Raw genomic sequence first — 16857 nt, forward strand, 5'->3', positions numbered from 1 at the left:
TTTCTCCCACAGAAAGGTGGGTGTGAACTGCTTGCCTTTCAGTTGGCAGCCAAGCACTTAACCACTGTGCCGCCAGGGCTTCTTACTAGGGCTCCTTACTAGGTACAGAGTTTTTTTTCCCTAGTTTTGTGTGAGTGTCCAGCTCTGGGCTAGCTCTCTTTGTTGATGCCTACCCTGATGTTGTCTTATGCAGATACTATGTATGATGAAGATGAGGTACTGCTAGCACTTGCTGAGCAGCTGGGAAATTTTACTGGCCTTGTGGGAGGTCCTGATTTTGCACACTGTCTGCTGGTAAGTATTTATATGCTACCTCCCCTCCTTCTTGTTGTTGTTTTGTGCCGTTGAGTCGGACCCGACTCATAGCACCCCCTCCTTGGGTTTCCGAGGCAGTATCACTAGGGAAGTAGATTGCCTAGCCTTTCTTCTGAGGAATGGCTGGTGGGTTTGAACTGCCAGACTCCTGGTTAGCAGTCAGGTGCCTTAGGCACTATGCTACCAGAGCTTCTGAAGTGTAAATGATACATTGTTTGGTTATAGCTTCATTGTAGCACTATGTATAGTGTCTTATGAAATTTAGATCATGATCTTTTTATGGGCAGATAGTCATAATGTTAGCCATTGAGAGAACAAACAATATAGGCATTCTGGACTCAATGATGGGAGCTCTGGTGGCGTAGTGCCTAAGGCATTTGCCTGGTGGTTCGGTCCCACCAGCCACTCCTTGGAAGGAAGACGGGGCAATGTACTTCCGTAGAGGTGGCGACTGAGAAACCCAAGGAGGGGTCACTATATGCTGGACTTGACTTGACCGCGGTGAGTTTGTTTTTGTTTTTGTTTGGTTTGGACTCAGTTAACCTTTTCTTATTTTTTCTCACGACAGAAAAATGCAAGTGCTCCTTTCTCTTTCCTTTTCTGCCTTTATAAACTTAATGATATAGAAGTGGGGAGGAAAAGGATTTTATTTTTAAAAAAACATAATTATATGCTCATTTTTTCTTTTTATTGTAGTAAAATACACATGAACAAACTTCACTGTTTTGACCATCTTAAAATTTACAATTTAATGGTATTTAGTACATTGGCAGTGTTGTGTAATTATTATGACTCTCTAGTTCCAGAACACTTTATCATCCCAAATGGAAACCCCATACCCATTAAGAAACACTTGCCTTTCTCCTCTCCTCCCTGGCAACTACAAATCTCCTTTTTATGGATTTGTCTCTACTGAATATTTCATATAAATGAAATCACAATATGTGTTATTTTGTGACTGGCTTCTTTCATTTAACATAACATTTTCAAGATTCATTTATATCGTACCACATATCGGTCCTTCATTCCTTATTAAGGCTGAATGATAATACGTTTTAGGGATATACACCACATTTTGTTTTCCATCAGTTGATGAACATTTGGGTTGTTTCTCCCTTTTGACTATTGACAGTAATCCTGCTGTGAACATTCATACACAAGTTTTTGTTTAAACATCTGTTTTCATTTCTCTGGAGTACATACCTAGGAGTGGAATTGCTGGATAATGCTATATTTAACTTTTTGAGGAATTACCAAACTTTTCTATGGCAGCTGCAACCATTTTATACTCCCACCAGTAATGTACAAGGGTTTCACTTTCTCTTTATTTTCTTCAATGCACTTTTCCTTGTTTTTTTGAATTATAGCCATCCTAATTAGATGTGATGTGGCATCTATTGTAATTTTAATTTACATTTCATGTTTGCTTTTGTTTATTTTTTCCTCTGAAATTGGAAGTCTTAATTCTCATCTGTGTCACTGTTTTGGAAACATTCATTAGTTTTTTGTCTTTATTGTCGGTGTAACTTTTGCTCTGAATTACTTTGTGAATTTGATGATTTCAGTTCAATTTAGTTGACATTAATTGAGTGCTTACTATATCATGTATTGAAGTTATAATAATGTTAATGTTAAAGAACCAATGTGAATGAAATGAGGTCCCTGGTCTCTGCCCTTGTGTTTCATCAGATTATTGTATAGTGTTAAGCTAAACAATGGAAGCACATATGAAGTACTCGAGTAATAGAAAAGGATTAAATCAGGATGATCAAGGAAGACCCATGGGGAGATGATGTCTGAATGAGGTTTTTAAGGATGAGTAGGAATTCAGCATTTGGGCAGGGTAGGGATGTATGCTTCAGGGTGTAAATATTGTCTGTAGGATGCTGACTCTTGGAGTTTCTGTCTTTACCTCTGACCTTTCTGTGGAACTCCTGATACATATATATCCAGTGGTCTGAGTTTTCTACTTGCATGTCCGACTTTCAAATTTAAATGCCTGAAACAGAACTTAATCTACTTTCTAAAATGTGCCTCCCATTTAATTGTCTCCATCTTAGTAGATGACATTACTGTCTACCCCAGTCACATAAGCCAAAGCCTAAAAGGCATTCTTGAATCCTCTTTTCCTTATTTCCCACATCTGATTAATTAATAACTATTACGTTGTTGTTGCTAGTTGGTGTTGAGTTGATTCCAGTTCATCACAACCCATGTGTGCAGAGTAGAACTGCTCCAGAGTGATTGCTAGGCCTGTCTTCCCAGGCATCTTCTTGGTGAGATCTAACTTCAGCCTCTCGGCTAGTAGTTGAGTGTGTAAGTGACTCCTGGTAATTCCTAAGGTTGTTAGTGAATGCTGTCTGATTCTTAGTGACTGCATGTGACAGAGTGGAATTACCCCAAAAGGTTTTTGTGGCTCTAAGCTTTACAGAGGCAGATTGCAAGGTCTTTCTCCTGTGGAGCAGCTGGGCAGGATGAACCGCCAGTCTTTTGATTAACAGCTGACAGCTTAACTGTTGTGCCACCAGGGGTCTTTAGTAACTCCTACAGATTCTCCCTGTATCCCAAATCAGTCCACTTTTCCTCTCTCCGTCCTACTTCCCTGGATTACCCGCCATGATATTTCCTCTGTATTATCACAGTAGTTCAGGAGCTCTGGTGGCATAGTGGATAAGGCACTTGGCTGCTAACCAGAAGGTCAGCAGTTCAAACCCACCAGCCGCTCTGCAGAAGGAAGGTGGGGCAGTCTACTTCTGTAAAGATTTACAGCCTAGGAAACCCAATAGGGGTTGCTATGAGTCAGAATCGACTCGATGGCAGTGAGTTTGGTTTTTGATTTTGATCACAGTAGTTTACTAACTAGCTTCGTTCTGCTCTTGTCTCCTAACCACCCTACAGTTCAACTTCACCCAGCAGATGGATCGATCACTCCTTGTCACTGCACGTAGAAAATCCAAACTTTGTACTTTTATTTAGAAGATTCTTCAAGACCTGCTTCTCTGACCTTATACTCTTTCTTGATAACCTCGTTCCACTCATACTGATCTTTTTGTTTTTTGCATAGCCAAGCTCATCATTGCCTTAGAACTTTTGCCCTAGGTATTCCCACTAATGAAATGAAATGCTCTTTTGGGCCTTGGCTTGTGTGTCACTCAGATGTCAAGTCTGAAATAGCCTCCCAAAGTGCTCATCACCATCTAACTGGTTTTTTTTTTTCCTTTGTTTGGTATCTTCCTTCATTGGATGTAAAACTCTACCAGAGCAGGGAACTTTGTCTGCCTTTTTCACTTTGTTGTATTCAGTGCCTAGAACAACATTCACTTACTGAAAGAGTGAATTTCAGAGGCTTGGAAGCATGAAACAGATTGGATTCCAGACTGCTGGAGCATAAAGTGTTGGGGCTAGAGTTGGCAGGTGTGGTGGTCAGGGGACAGGATGAAAGGGTATGGAGAAGTAGGCAAACCTTGTATGCAGTTCTCAGGAGCTTCGCCTTATCCTGTGGTAGTGGTAGAGATTTTCCAGTGAGTTGATTGCATGAGAGAATGTCACAGTAGTCTATGGGACAGATCATAAAAGGCCTTGTGCAAAAACGGCAAGGAGGCCACATGTTCTGACCTCCTCTAACCTTATAAGAGGAAGACAGGATTACCAGCAGTAACCCAAGGCCCATTCCTACAAGGCCAGACATGTTGCCTCCCTCCACCCCTTTCACCAACCATTCCTCCCAAAGCACCCACCACCTCTCTCCTGGGTTCGATAATTCACTGCAGTGGCCACACAGAACTCACGGATTACAGGGTTTATTAGGGAAGCACCGGGCTCCAACTCAAGTTCAGGAAGAACACTCAGTCTCTCTCCCAGCCCACCATCCCTCAGCCAACAGTCTCTCACAGTCTCTCTCCCAGCAGTGCGTGTCCCTCAGTGTCTCACTCAGCAATGCACGTCTCTTGTGTCTCTTTCCCAGCAATGCGTGTCTCTTTTAGGAGCACGTGTCTCTTGCAGCAGCACGTCTTCCTCAATCAGCAGTCAGAGAGAGTTCTGCCTCCAGGAGGCCTCCTTTTGAGCTTGGCAGAGTGGCCAAACTAGCCAATCATAGCGTCAGAACTCTAAGCACCTGAGAGAGAGTGGGCACCTCCCAGAACATTGTTTTGTGCCACTCCCAACAGAAATACTCCAGGTGGGCAATCAGGATCTCCTCAGTTGCTAATAGCAATTCCCACCTTGGAGTTTGCAAAGACTTATGGGTAGAAAAGCCACACTAAGTAATTTACTACACCACACCTTGGTAAGTAAGAAGCAGTATCTTTTCAAAGGGACTCTGAAAAATTGAGAAATTGAGTATTTTGTTGCTCATTTTCTACCTTTGAGTATCAGTTAATTTTGGAAATGTATTGTTAAGCTGATACACTTCTTTCCTTTGACTCATCCTTCTGTCTCAGTCTGTTAGTCAGTTCTATAAGTGGGTCTTGTGTTTTAACACTTGCAGGTCGTAGCACATGCTGAATCTACTAGGACCAAATGCAAACCCAGAAAGGCAGAGGTTCAGAGAACCAGCCTGTTTGTACTTGGCCAAGTCATATTCAGTTACTGATTCTAGTCCAGACCCTCATCCCCTTTGGTCTGTTCTACTTCTAAAGTTACAAGGTTTCTTCCATCTTTGTAATAATCCCTTGATTATTTATCAAGAACTCCTTTAGCTAATATGTCTGGCTCATGGGAAGATTATGCTGCAGACTCAAAAAAAGTGATTTTATGCTTCGCCTTTGATAGGCTGGATAAATTCAGGTATAGAACTAGTTGACAATGGTTACTTGATCCTCCAGGAATAGTAGAAGTATACTCAAAAGGCAGTCGACTCAGTGGCCTGACAAGATGTCATCATGTAATTGTGGTGCCCGATGTTGGTCATATTTTTATACTTAAAGAAATATCCATGATCCTGATAATCTGAATTTGGCTACATGTCTTTTAAACCTAGTGTTTTAACTCACAATAATATTAATATTGTGTCAAGTCTCTTCCACTGTGTCATTTGTAGACACCATCTGGGAATTGCCATCTGGGACATGAGATCTTGGCTGTCCTACAGTAGTCGTGTCTTCAGGTTGGGCACACCATATGTTTTCACTATGTGAACTGAAAGTTACCATTTGGTATGATGTAGCTAACATTCTGGTTACATGTGCCACCTCCCTTCAGTTGCTTTAAAAGGTGATAATCTATATCTAACCTGATTCAATAAGTTTTCTTCTTTTTGGTTATCCAGCCTCCTTTGGAAAGTCTGGCAACTGTGGAAGAGACTGTGGTCCGTGACAAGGCCGTGGAGTCTCTGAGGCAGATCTCCAAGGAACATACTCCCGTTGCTCTGGAAGCTCATTTTGTGCCTCTGGTGAAACGCCTAGCGAGTGGGGATTGGTTCACTTCCCGCACATCTGCATGTGGTTTGTTTAGCGTCTGCTATCCCCGGGCTTCCAATGCTGTCAAGGCAGAAATTAGACAGTAAGATATGACGTTTTTTTCTTATTATTATTTGGGGTGATTGGGAACACATAGCTGACAGTTTATATGTTGTTGTTGTTATATGCCATTGAGTCGGACCCGACTCATAGTGATCCCTCCTTGGATTTCCGAGGCAGTGTCACTATGGAAGTAGATTGCCCCATCTTCCTTCGGAGGAGTGGCTGGTGGGTTTGAACCGTCAGCCTACTGGTTAGCAGTAAGTTCCTTAGGCACTACATTACCAGAGCTCCCGACAGTTTATATAGTACCTAGTTACTAGTGAGGGGCTGATACAAAGCTAGTCAGATTAATGGTATCATTTTTTTTATCATCCAGTTGGATATACCTATGGCTTATTTTTGTTACTTTTATGAGTAGAGGCTTAATCACTGATGGTTTTTTTTTTTTTAATTTTTGTGATTTGGGTGAAATTTTAGAGAAAATTCGCTTTTATACAGCAGCTCACATACACTTTGTCTCATGACATTGACTACAAATTACCACAGTGCAACAGCTCCCTTCCCATTTCCTTACCATAGTTACCTCTCCCCTGTGTCCTTCCCTCCCCTGCACTCCTGCCCCCCGAGTTGTCTCCCTGTGCATGCATAGTCCTTCTATTCTTCCACGATTGATTTCTCCAAGGAGTGTATCTACCTAATGTAAATGTTCAGCTCATATGCCTGTCCTTTGTTTGGCTGGAAGCCACAGGAGTAGGTTCAATTCTGGACCTGAAGGGCAACTAGGGGCTATAGTCTCAGTGGTTCATTAGGATCTATCAGACCAACAAACCTGGTCCTTTTTTTTTTTTTCTTTTTAATGATTTTGAGTTTTGTTCCACATTGTTCTCCCACTCTATCCAGGATCTCCTACATAGATCCCCCTCTGAGTGATTGACAGTGGTAGTCAGGTACCATCTAGCTCTTCTGGTCTCATAGTCGTTGTATAGGCTGAGGATCGCATGGTGTACCAGTTCCTTGGACTAATTGTTTCCAAGTATCTTTGGTTTTCTTTGTTCTTCTTTGCTCTGGATGAGGAGTACTCAGTGATGTTTTTAAGAGAAAACCTTAAATGTGTGCATGTGCACGTGTGTGTTGGTAGACATTTAATCAATGGTATTTGAGGAGAAATCCCTTCTTTATTTGCTTTAGGCACTTCCGCTCTCTGTGCTCAGATGATACACCAATGGTACGACGTGCTGCTGCTTCCAAACTGGGTGAATTTGCAAAAGTTTTGGAATTAGAAAGTGTGAAAAGTGAAATTGTTCCATTGTTCGCCAGTCTGGCTTCAGATGAGCAGGTAAATTAACTCTTAGTGCTTAGGTACACAGATAGGCTCCTTTCCTCAAACATTTTAGAAGTAATTTTGGAGAATTTCTTTTAATTTGTCCCTTTCTTAACCAGATCATGTTTTTCTCTTATATTAGCAGCTTCTAGAAGGAGTCATCAAAGAGGAAGTGGGAGCCATAACTAGAAGGCAAGACCAAAGCTGTGTTAAGGGATAACACCTTTGGGAATTGCAGGCTGTATTGTAATATGGGGGAGTGAAATTTCCTGGAAGTTTTGACTTTCTGAGAAATAAGCATAGCATATTCAGGGAAGCTGTCTGACCCTCAGTACTGTCCTCTGTACTAGAATAACTTGGCATAGTCACATTTTTAAATCCAAGAATCTAGATCTCCTTTTTGTAGAATAACAATAGTAATAACAACTGTTAGCATAACAAATACTTCAAGTGCTTGATATTTTCTAGCCTCTGTTTTAAATGGTTTACATATATTAAGTAACTGAATCCTCACAATAGCTTCATGAGTTAGATACCCTATTTTCCATATTAGGCAATTGGAGGCACAGTAAGTTATCTAAGGTTGCATAGTTAGTGTTGGTGAATTCAGGATTTGAGCCGGCAGTTTGGCTCCAAAGTTCTTGGCCCTTCACTGGCAGGCTAGAATGCTTTTTCCTGTGATGTGGGTTTGAAGATCAGCCCCAGAGTTTCTGGACTCTGGAAGGAGAGTCCTTACCAGTTTTTAATTTGCCTGATGCCTTCCCTGGAATCACTTCATGCGTACAGAACCAAGAGCATCAGGATACATACTGATAAATCTTATTTTCAGACTTTAAATTAAAGGTAATAAATCTTACTTTCAAAATAACTTAAAAAAAAATGTTTGTTGAAGTAACATACAGATAACAGCACAAAATAACTATACAGTCTACTGGATTATAATTAGATGAACACACTTGTAATTAATCTATGAAAGGAGGTAGAACTTTGCCATCCACTTCCCCAGAAACCCTCCATAGGCTCCCTCCCCCACATGCCTCCTTCCCTCAGTCTCCTAAGAGTAACTATAATCTGACTTTTATATGTCACCTCTTTACTTTTCTTTGTACTTTTATTAGCCAAGCATACATCCCCTAAGTATAGTTCAAAAAAGTACTTTCCAAGAGAGATGTAAGCCATTTTTGTAATTTTTTTTAAATTGTGATTTGGGTGAAGATTTACAGAGCAAATTCACTTTCCATACAGCAGTTCACGTATACTTTGTCTCATGTCATTGACCACAGTTTACCACAATGCAACAGCTCCCCTCCCACTTCCTCCCCATAGTTACCTCTTCCCAGTGTCCATCCCTTCATATACTCCTGCCCACTGAGCTGTCTGCCTGTGCATAAGCAGCCCTTCTTTCTCCCATGATTGTTCTCTCCAAGGAGTGTATCTACTAGAGGTAAATGTTCAATTCATATGCCTTTCTTTTGTTTGGCTGGAAAGCACAGGTGTGGGTTCAATTCCAGACCTGAACGGCAGCTAGGGGCCATAGTCTTAGTGGTTCCACCAAGCTCTATTGGACCAGCAAACCTCGTCCCCACCTTTTTTTTTTTTTTTCCTCCAAATGATTTTGAGTTTTGTTCCAGATTGTTCTCCCTTTCTATCAAGGATCTCTTACATAGATCCCCTTCCAAGTGGATGACAGTGGTAGCCGGGCACCATCTAGTTCTTCTGGTCTCATAGTCGTATAGGCTGCAGATTGGATGGTGTACCAGTCATTAGGACTAATTGTTTCCATGAATTTTGGTTTTCTTCATTCTTCTTTGCTCTGGATGAGGAGAGACCCATCATTGCATCTAGATGGCAGCTTCCTAGCTTTTAAGATCCCAGTCGCTACTCACCAAAATAGGAGGTGGAACAATGTTTTGTATAGTATGTTATGCCAATTGAGCTTGATGTCCCCTGCAACTATGGTCCCAAGCCCACAGGTTCAACTACTCAGTCCCTCTGGGTAGCTGACTGTGACCAAGCGGTGACCACAACCTTGCCCCTTGTCAGCTCTACTATATACCTGGGAATTCTGATCATTCACATAAACTTATAGGACCATTGTCTGTCAACCCTATATATGTTCTTGGATACACTCCCCATTTCATAGACATACGTAAATCATTCAGCCTGTCCACCCATCTATCCACCCATATATCCATGTTTGCCTTCACTGACAACGCAGTACTGTATGTGCAAAAGGTTCATATTTGTTGTCTGTACCTCCCATGTACCTCTCTATGTCTTTCTTATTCTCAGTGGTGCCATATTGGTCACTCACATTTGGTACATTGCCCTTCTCTTCACCCAAATCAATACTTATCTCTATCTATCTAACAGCCTTCTCTCTCCTCCCCTCCCACCCCTGGTAACCAACAAAGAAAATTTCCTTCTATAGATAAACCTTTCCTTAACATTTACAATAATGGACTAATACAATATTTGTCCTTTTGTGATTGACTTATTTCACTCCGCATAATGTCCTCCAAGTTCATCCATGTTATGCGGTGTTTTGCTGATTCTACATTATTCTTTAGGGTTGCATAGTATTCCGTTGTGTGTATGTACCATAGTTTGGTTATCCATTCCTCAGCTGATGGACACCTAGGTTGTTTCCATCTTTTGGCTATTGTAAATAGTACAATAACCACTAGCAACGTGTGTCTATCGAGCACTTGAAATGTGGCTAATGCCATATGGTCAAATAATATTTTGGATATATTGGGCTGAATAAAACATATCATTACTATTAATTTCACCTGTTTCTTTCTACTTTTAAAAATATGGCTGGACTCGGGGCAGGAGACTATGGAGGGATGGACACTGGGAAGAGGGTAACTATGGGGAGGAAGTGAGAGGGGAGCTGTTGCATTGTGATAAACTGTGGTCAATGACATGAGACAAAGTATATGTGAACTGCTGTATGGAAAGTGAATTTGCTCTGTAAATCTTCACCCAAATCACAATAAATAAATAAAAACAAAAACATGAATTACTTAAAAAAAAATATGGCTAGAAAATTTTAAATTACATAGATCGGAAGCTCATGCATTGTGAAGAATGTAATGATGTAACTGAACAATCTGTGTAGAAATCATTGAATGAGAACCTAAACTACTATGTAAACTTTCACCAAAAACACAATAAAATATTATTTTTTAAAAATAACAATTATGCCAACAAACATATGAAGAAATGCTCACGATCATTAGCTATTAGAGAGATGCAAATCAAAACAACAATGAGGTACCATCTTGCTCCAGCACTAGCAGCAAAGTTACATAGTGGACCATGCAGGTTTAAAGTGTCCCTCATTTGGGATTTTACTGACTACATTTCTCATGGTCTAGTTTAACATTTTCCTGTGCCCTCTTTGTTTCCTACAAATTGGTAGTTGAATCCAGAGAAGGAGTTTTCACATTTTCTGTAAAGGGTCAGATAAGAAATGTTTTAGGCTTTGTGGACTAGACAGTCTCTGTTGCAATGATTGACTCTGCTGTTGTAGTGTAAACACTGCCACAGACGTAGTAAACTACTGGGTCTGGCTGTTTTCCAGTCACACTTTATTTATAAAAAGTAGCTTGGGTCTAGATTGGCCCATCTATGTCTGTCTGGTCTTAATCAGATGTAGGTTTGATATTTTGAGGGTCATAAGACCACTTCATGGGTGGTGATGTGCTTTTCATCAAGAGGCATGTAACATCTAGTTTTATGATACTAGCAACAGTTAAAAAATACTAAGTGCTTAGTTGTCAAATATATGTATGTCTGTTCCCTCTGACAACTGTTGGAAGAGCTGCTCCTGGCTTATTCATTGGTTGAAAAAAATATTAAGCACCTGTTATACATCAGGCTCTGTTTTTGTGCTGGGATGCAATGTTAAGGTGTATGGACTCTGTTCTCAAGGAGTTTACATTGTAATTTAGGAAAACAGATTAAAAAGATAAACTATCAGGTAGGGATAAATGATATGATGAAAATAAAGTAGGATGATACAGATTATGAGCCATTCCTATAGACTAGCTGGTCAGACAAGTTCTCTGAGGAGGTGGACAGATCATTTGAGACCTGAGAGAAAAGTGCTAGCCATGCACTTTGCTGGAGTATCAGAGCTCTACAAGAGAGGAGATGTAGTGTAAGGGCCCTAAGATTAGAACAGAGTGGATGAAAGAGACCCTGGTGAAGAATTGAGGTTGGAGAAGATAGACAGGGGCCAGATCCTGGAAGTCCTTTAAGCCAGGGTAAAGAGTTTGGATTTTCTTTTCTTTCTTTTTTTTTTTTTCCCCCCTCAGGTGCAATAGGAATACATTGGAAGATTTTAAGCAGGGGTGCGACATGATATAATTTACATTTTTAAAGCATCATTCTGGGTGGAAACTAAGTTGTAAAGGGGCAAGAGTAGAAATAGGAAGATCATTGGGAAACTTGTAATAATCCAGGTAAGAGATGATGACGGTGAGCTAGAATGGTAATAGGAAGATGGAGAAGTAAGAGTGGGAGGTAGCATCACTAGAACTACTCTTGGGTTGGATGAGGGGAAGAGAAATCAGAAGATCTCTTAGATTTTTGCCTTGAGCAGCTTGATGGATGGTGGTGTCATTGCTGAAATGGGAAGATTCTTTGAGGAGGAACAGGTGTAGGGGAGAAAATGAGCAGTTCTGGAAGAGAAGTTATTTATTAACAAATGTCGATTGGCATATATTTCCATAGATAGTAGTTGTCGTTTGACTTAGCATCATTTTTGGAATTTAGAATATATGTATGGTGCCCAGTCTTCCTTCTGAGGAGTGGCTGGTGGGTTTGAACTGCAGGTCTTCTGGTTAGCAGTCAAATGCCTTAGGCACTATGCCACCAGCACTCCCTACTAAGAAATTAGTTCTGTCTTTTTTTAGCCTGTTATTAGATACATGGGAGTGATGTGTCTTAGGTAAGTTATTATTGATGTATAATTTATTTCATTTGTAATATTTTGAAAAGTTGGAGTCACTGTTCTGTTCTCTCTCTCTGCACGTACTTATGTGTACATACTTATACCTATATACATACACATATAATTTATGCTTATATATTAAACATTTTGTTGTTTCTTGTGGGGTGGTACATGTTTACATATAAACATGTTTACATGTTTTCAGCTTCTATTTTTGTATAGATGATCCCCAAATCTATTATTTGAATCCCTAATTTCTCATTGATTTATCTAATTGTGTTTTCCTATTTGCTTAAAGGACATATTGGTCTCACATTGACACTTGGCTTAACGTTTGGAAAGCAGAGTTCATTAATCCTATCTCTAGGATTCTCTTTTTTTTCTGTTTTTCTAGATGTGGTTACCTCAGTCATTCTTTCCTTTATTTTCCATATTTACATCTAGCTGATTTTTTTGTTGTTACTTTTTTAGTTTGCTTTTCTTTGTATTTCTTTCATCATCATCTCTCCTGCCTAAGCTCTACTATTGCCACTCAAAGCTGAGTATCCCTTTATCTATCTCTGTTCTCTTTCTGCTCTAATCTGTTGTAAACAACTTGTACAAGTATAATTGTCATTTTTATTCTTCAACTTCCTAGTATAGTAATAGGCTTTGAAGATATCATTAAAATAGTCTCTCTTTTTCACTTCATCATTACATTTTCATTTCATTTTTTTAAAAAGAAAAACTACACCCTAACCAACAACCCAGACTTACTGTTTACTCATAGAACAAGTTGTTTCTGTCTTTATGGCTTTGACATACCCTTCCAGGCAAATGGAGCAGCTGTTTCAAGACACAGAGACATGAAACTGCAGAGTGTTCTTGTTTCTTTGAAACAACCACAGCATCATCCCGCTGCACACACCTCATGTTGTTGTTTGGTGCCACAATGAGTTGATTCCAATTTGTAGTGACCTATGTGACAGAGTAGGGCTGCTCTGTAGGGCTCCTAGGCTCTTTATGGGAGCAGATCTCCAGGTCTTTTCTCCTAAAGAAGCTAGGTGGGTTTGACTCACCAAACTTTTGGTTAGCGTTTGAGCGTATCACTGTTGCTCCACTAGGGCTCTTTACATGGTATGTATCACTGTGAGTCACAGTCGACTCAATGGCACCTACCACCACCAGCATACCCTGTGGCTCTTGGTAAATACTGTTTGACTCACAAAAATAAATTTTATTCCTTTAGGATTCAGTGCGCCTCCTAGCTGTGGAAGCTTGTGTCAGTATTGCCCAAATACTGACTCAGGATGACCTTGAGACTTTGGTGATGCCTACACTTCGACTGGCAGCAGAAGATAAATCTTGGCGAGTTCGCTATATGGTAGCTGACAAATTTTCAGAGGTAAAGTTACTGCACTGGCTTTTTTTTAAGTACCAAAAAAACAAAATGAAAAACTCCTCACAGATTGACCATTATACCTCTGTATTAAGCCTCTGACTTAATTCTTCTGAATAGGAAATGTTTGTAGCAAAAATATAAGCTTGAAGATTGCACTCTTTTGTTTTCTTGTTGTTGATTATTTTGTTAGTGTTTATTAACACCGGACAAAATCTTTTATAGCTCCAGAAAGCTGTGGGCCCAGGAATCACCCTAAATGACCTCATCCCCGCCTTTCAGAACCTCCTTAAAGACTGTGAAGCTGAAGTCCGGGCAGCTGCTGCCCACAAAGTGAAAGGTTAAGTAGTTCCGTTTATGTTGTAACATTTGTCATTCATTTTGTGCATTTTTAAAATGTCAGTGAATTTTGCATTTGTTTTTTGTTCCAGAATATGTTTTTCAAATAAACAGAGATGAGTTCAGTGTGTAGAAATAATAGCATTGTTACATAAAGCTGTTCCCTTAATATTTCAAGCCAGAAAGCCATTTTTTTTCAAAGTATCTTTTCTGTTTCTGTTAAAACATGCTTTTTCTGGTTGGATTGGTATGATACACAATGGCACACAGATTAAAGAGTAAGTGATGTTAGAATAAGAGCCATTTTACTCCTTAGATCTTATTTGCTTTTAAGCATATGATTTAATTAAACTTGTAACTGTTGATGAACCCAATTAAAATTTCCTCATCTGGCTCTTCATAAATGTCTGCATGTAAACATTATTTTTTTTATTTATCTCCTTTAGAACTTTGTGAGAACTTACCAACTGAAGGTAGAGAGACCATAATTATGAATCAAATTCTGCCCTATATAAAGGTAAGCCTAACTTCTGTTTATTTTATTTCATTCTGCCCTGTATGAAGGAAAACCTTACCTCAAGTTTTGCTTAAAGTTTCTTGAGTTTAATAGTCAAGATGGGGAGAGCAGGGCAGGTATGTTAATTGTGACGTTGTTATATATCATTTATTAGTGGTTTATAATTATAAAAGGCATTTTTGTGTTTTAGGTGGACTAGGGAATCATTATCAACTAACAGTATTGAATTAGTGCTGTTTTTTTTAAATTCCTTGGGAGATGGTATGGAAGTTTCTGCTATCTTGCAGAAAAGAAAGGCTTTTCACTTTTTTTATCTTTTAGGAATTAGTTTCTGATACAAATCAACATGTCAAATCAGCTCTAGCTTCTGTAATTATGGGATTGTCTACCATTTTGGGCAAAGAGAATACCATTGAGCATCTTCTACCTCTTTTTTTAGCTCAGTTAAAGGATGAGGTGAGTCTGGCTATAAATTCTGTTGCCTTTGATACTTAGTGATTAGTAGGTTTTGGTTTTGGTTTTCACTAGAATGGGACCCTAAACAGGGATGAAGGGATAAAAAGCTGTAACTTACTTTAAGCCGGTGACAGACCCTATGTTGGTGTTTATAGGGGTTACAGGTTCTCCAGAAAATGGACACAAGGACTCATAGAAGCAGACTTAAAAACGTCTATTCATACCGTCTATCTGATTCTTGCTTTGTATATTCTGATTCCTTATTTTTAAACCTAATGTATCTTTATTATAAAAATTTATTTAAGTTTAGATAGGATAATAATCAAAAAATACTGATAATATTCATTGAGTAGTTAAGTAACCCTCATGGCATGGTGGTTAAGCGCTTGGCAATTGAAAGGTCAGTGGCTTAAACCCACCATCCACTCCACAAGAGAAAGATGAAGCAGTTTGCTTCTGTAAAGATTACAGCCTTGGAAACCCTATGTGGCAGTTCTACTCTGTCCTGTAGGATTGCTGTGAGTCTGAATCAACTCAATGACAGGGTTGTTTTTTTTTTTTTTTTTTTGGTGGTGGTGGTTTATTGAGTAGTTTATATACCAGGCATGATCCTAAGTGCTATACATGTGTTTTTGACATGTAGTCCTCACAGCAGTCTTATAAGGTAGTTCATATTGCTATTCTCATCTTACAGTTGAGGAAGCTGAAGGACAGAGAGAGAAAATAACTCACTCAAGGTCTCTCAGCAGTGGCAGATGTAGAATTTGAATGCCCATAATTTAGTTATAGAACCTATTATACTCTTTACCATCCTATAGATACTCCATGGAATGTTCTGCTTAGTATCAGTTAAAATGAAGTGCACCGAATTCTCTGTATAGCCAGTATTAGGTATTTCCTTCAAGACTATGCATTTTATTTCACTTGCGTTAATAATTACTTTTTTATCGAAAGGAGAAAATTAGGCAAGCAACTTGATTTTTATGTGTACTTTTGGGCCTTGTCTACTTGTAGTGTCCTGAAGTTCGTTTGAATATCATCTCTAATTTGGATTGTGTAAATGAAGTGATTGGAATCCGTCAGCTCTCTCAGTCTCTCCTTCCTGCCATAGTGGAGCTGGCTGAAGATGCCAAGTGGAGGGTCCGGCTGGCCATCATTGAGTATATGCCGCTGCTGGCAGGCCAGCTGGTGAGTATGTGTGTTCCATGAACTGAGTTGTGAATTGTAGCATCAAGTCCTGGAGCAGATTGCCCATGACAAGTAATAGGCCCATAAAGCTCACATGATTGCGTTCATTGAAATGCATGAAAGTGTGATATGTCTTAGTTGCCCATGAAAAAAACCAAACTCACTGCCATCGAGTTCTTTCCAACTTGTTGCGACTCCCACTGGGTTTCCAAGGCTGTAAATCTTTATGGAAGTAGGTTGCTCAGTCTTCCTTCTGTGGAGCAGCTGGTGGGTTTGAACTGCTGACCTTCTGGTTGGCAGTCAAGTGCCTTATCCGCTACGCCACCAGAGCTCCTTAGTTGCCCATAGGGTGGTTTTAATTTTCATTAGTGCATTAAACTCTTAAGAAAGCATATCATATAGAAAAAAAGGTATATACATATACACACACATGTACACGTACATTTCACCTTATCACCCCCTAAAAAGAGACAAAGAATAATACAGTGAATTTTTTGCTATATATAGCATAGATTTTGTGATTTTTAACATTTCTGTGACTTAAGGAATTTTTAATGAGAAGAAAAAAGTATGATTTCAAGATAAATCAGCTTTGATTTTTGCTCAAGGCACCTTCCCTGTTTGATTATGTCCTGAGCAAAATGTCCCTAGATAATACTTTTCCTACATTCTAGTTAGAGGAAGTTGAGGAATTACCATGTAGAAAGGAAATATTGGAGCTTGTAATGCTAATGTTATCAAAGACTACATAATCAATCACATAATCACTTACTGTGTAGGTTTCATGATTAGTTTTATTACGACTGATACCCATGTGGATTAAAATGTCAAGGCCAGGTATTTTAGCCATATCCTTTCCTTTTTAGTAGGTGCCTGTAAAAAGTACATGAGGATGGCATCTGACCTTTTCTAACTTCACAA

At 39.5% G+C, this 16857-nt stretch overlaps 1 protein-coding gene across 1 annotated transcript in view; it reads left to right on the plus strand.

Annotated features, from left to right (window-relative positions):
- Positions 1-16857, plus strand: part of PPP2R1B (protein phosphatase 2 scaffold subunit Abeta) — a 30410-nt gene that overhangs the window by 1473 nt on the left and 12080 nt on the right. Inside the window, exons 3-10 of the mRNA XM_042780347.1 lie at positions 194-294; positions 5582-5814; positions 6963-7110; positions 13287-13442; positions 13662-13776; positions 14222-14292; positions 14614-14748; positions 15763-15936. Of these exons, the coding sequence (XP_042636281.1) occupies positions 194-294; positions 5582-5814; positions 6963-7110; positions 13287-13442; positions 13662-13776; positions 14222-14292; positions 14614-14748; positions 15763-15936 (1133 nt within the window). The remainder of the gene's footprint in view (positions 1-193; positions 295-5581; positions 5815-6962; positions 7111-13286; positions 13443-13661; positions 13777-14221; positions 14293-14613; positions 14749-15762; positions 15937-16857) is intronic.

The sequence above is a fragment of the Orycteropus afer genome, unplaced genomic scaffold (assembly GCF_000298275.1).
Source record: "Orycteropus afer afer isolate SDZICR_OR568_19922 unplaced genomic scaffold, OryAfe1.0 scaffold00036, whole genome shotgun sequence".
Classification (NCBI taxonomy): Eukaryota; Metazoa; Chordata; class Mammalia; order Tubulidentata; family Orycteropodidae; genus Orycteropus; species Orycteropus afer.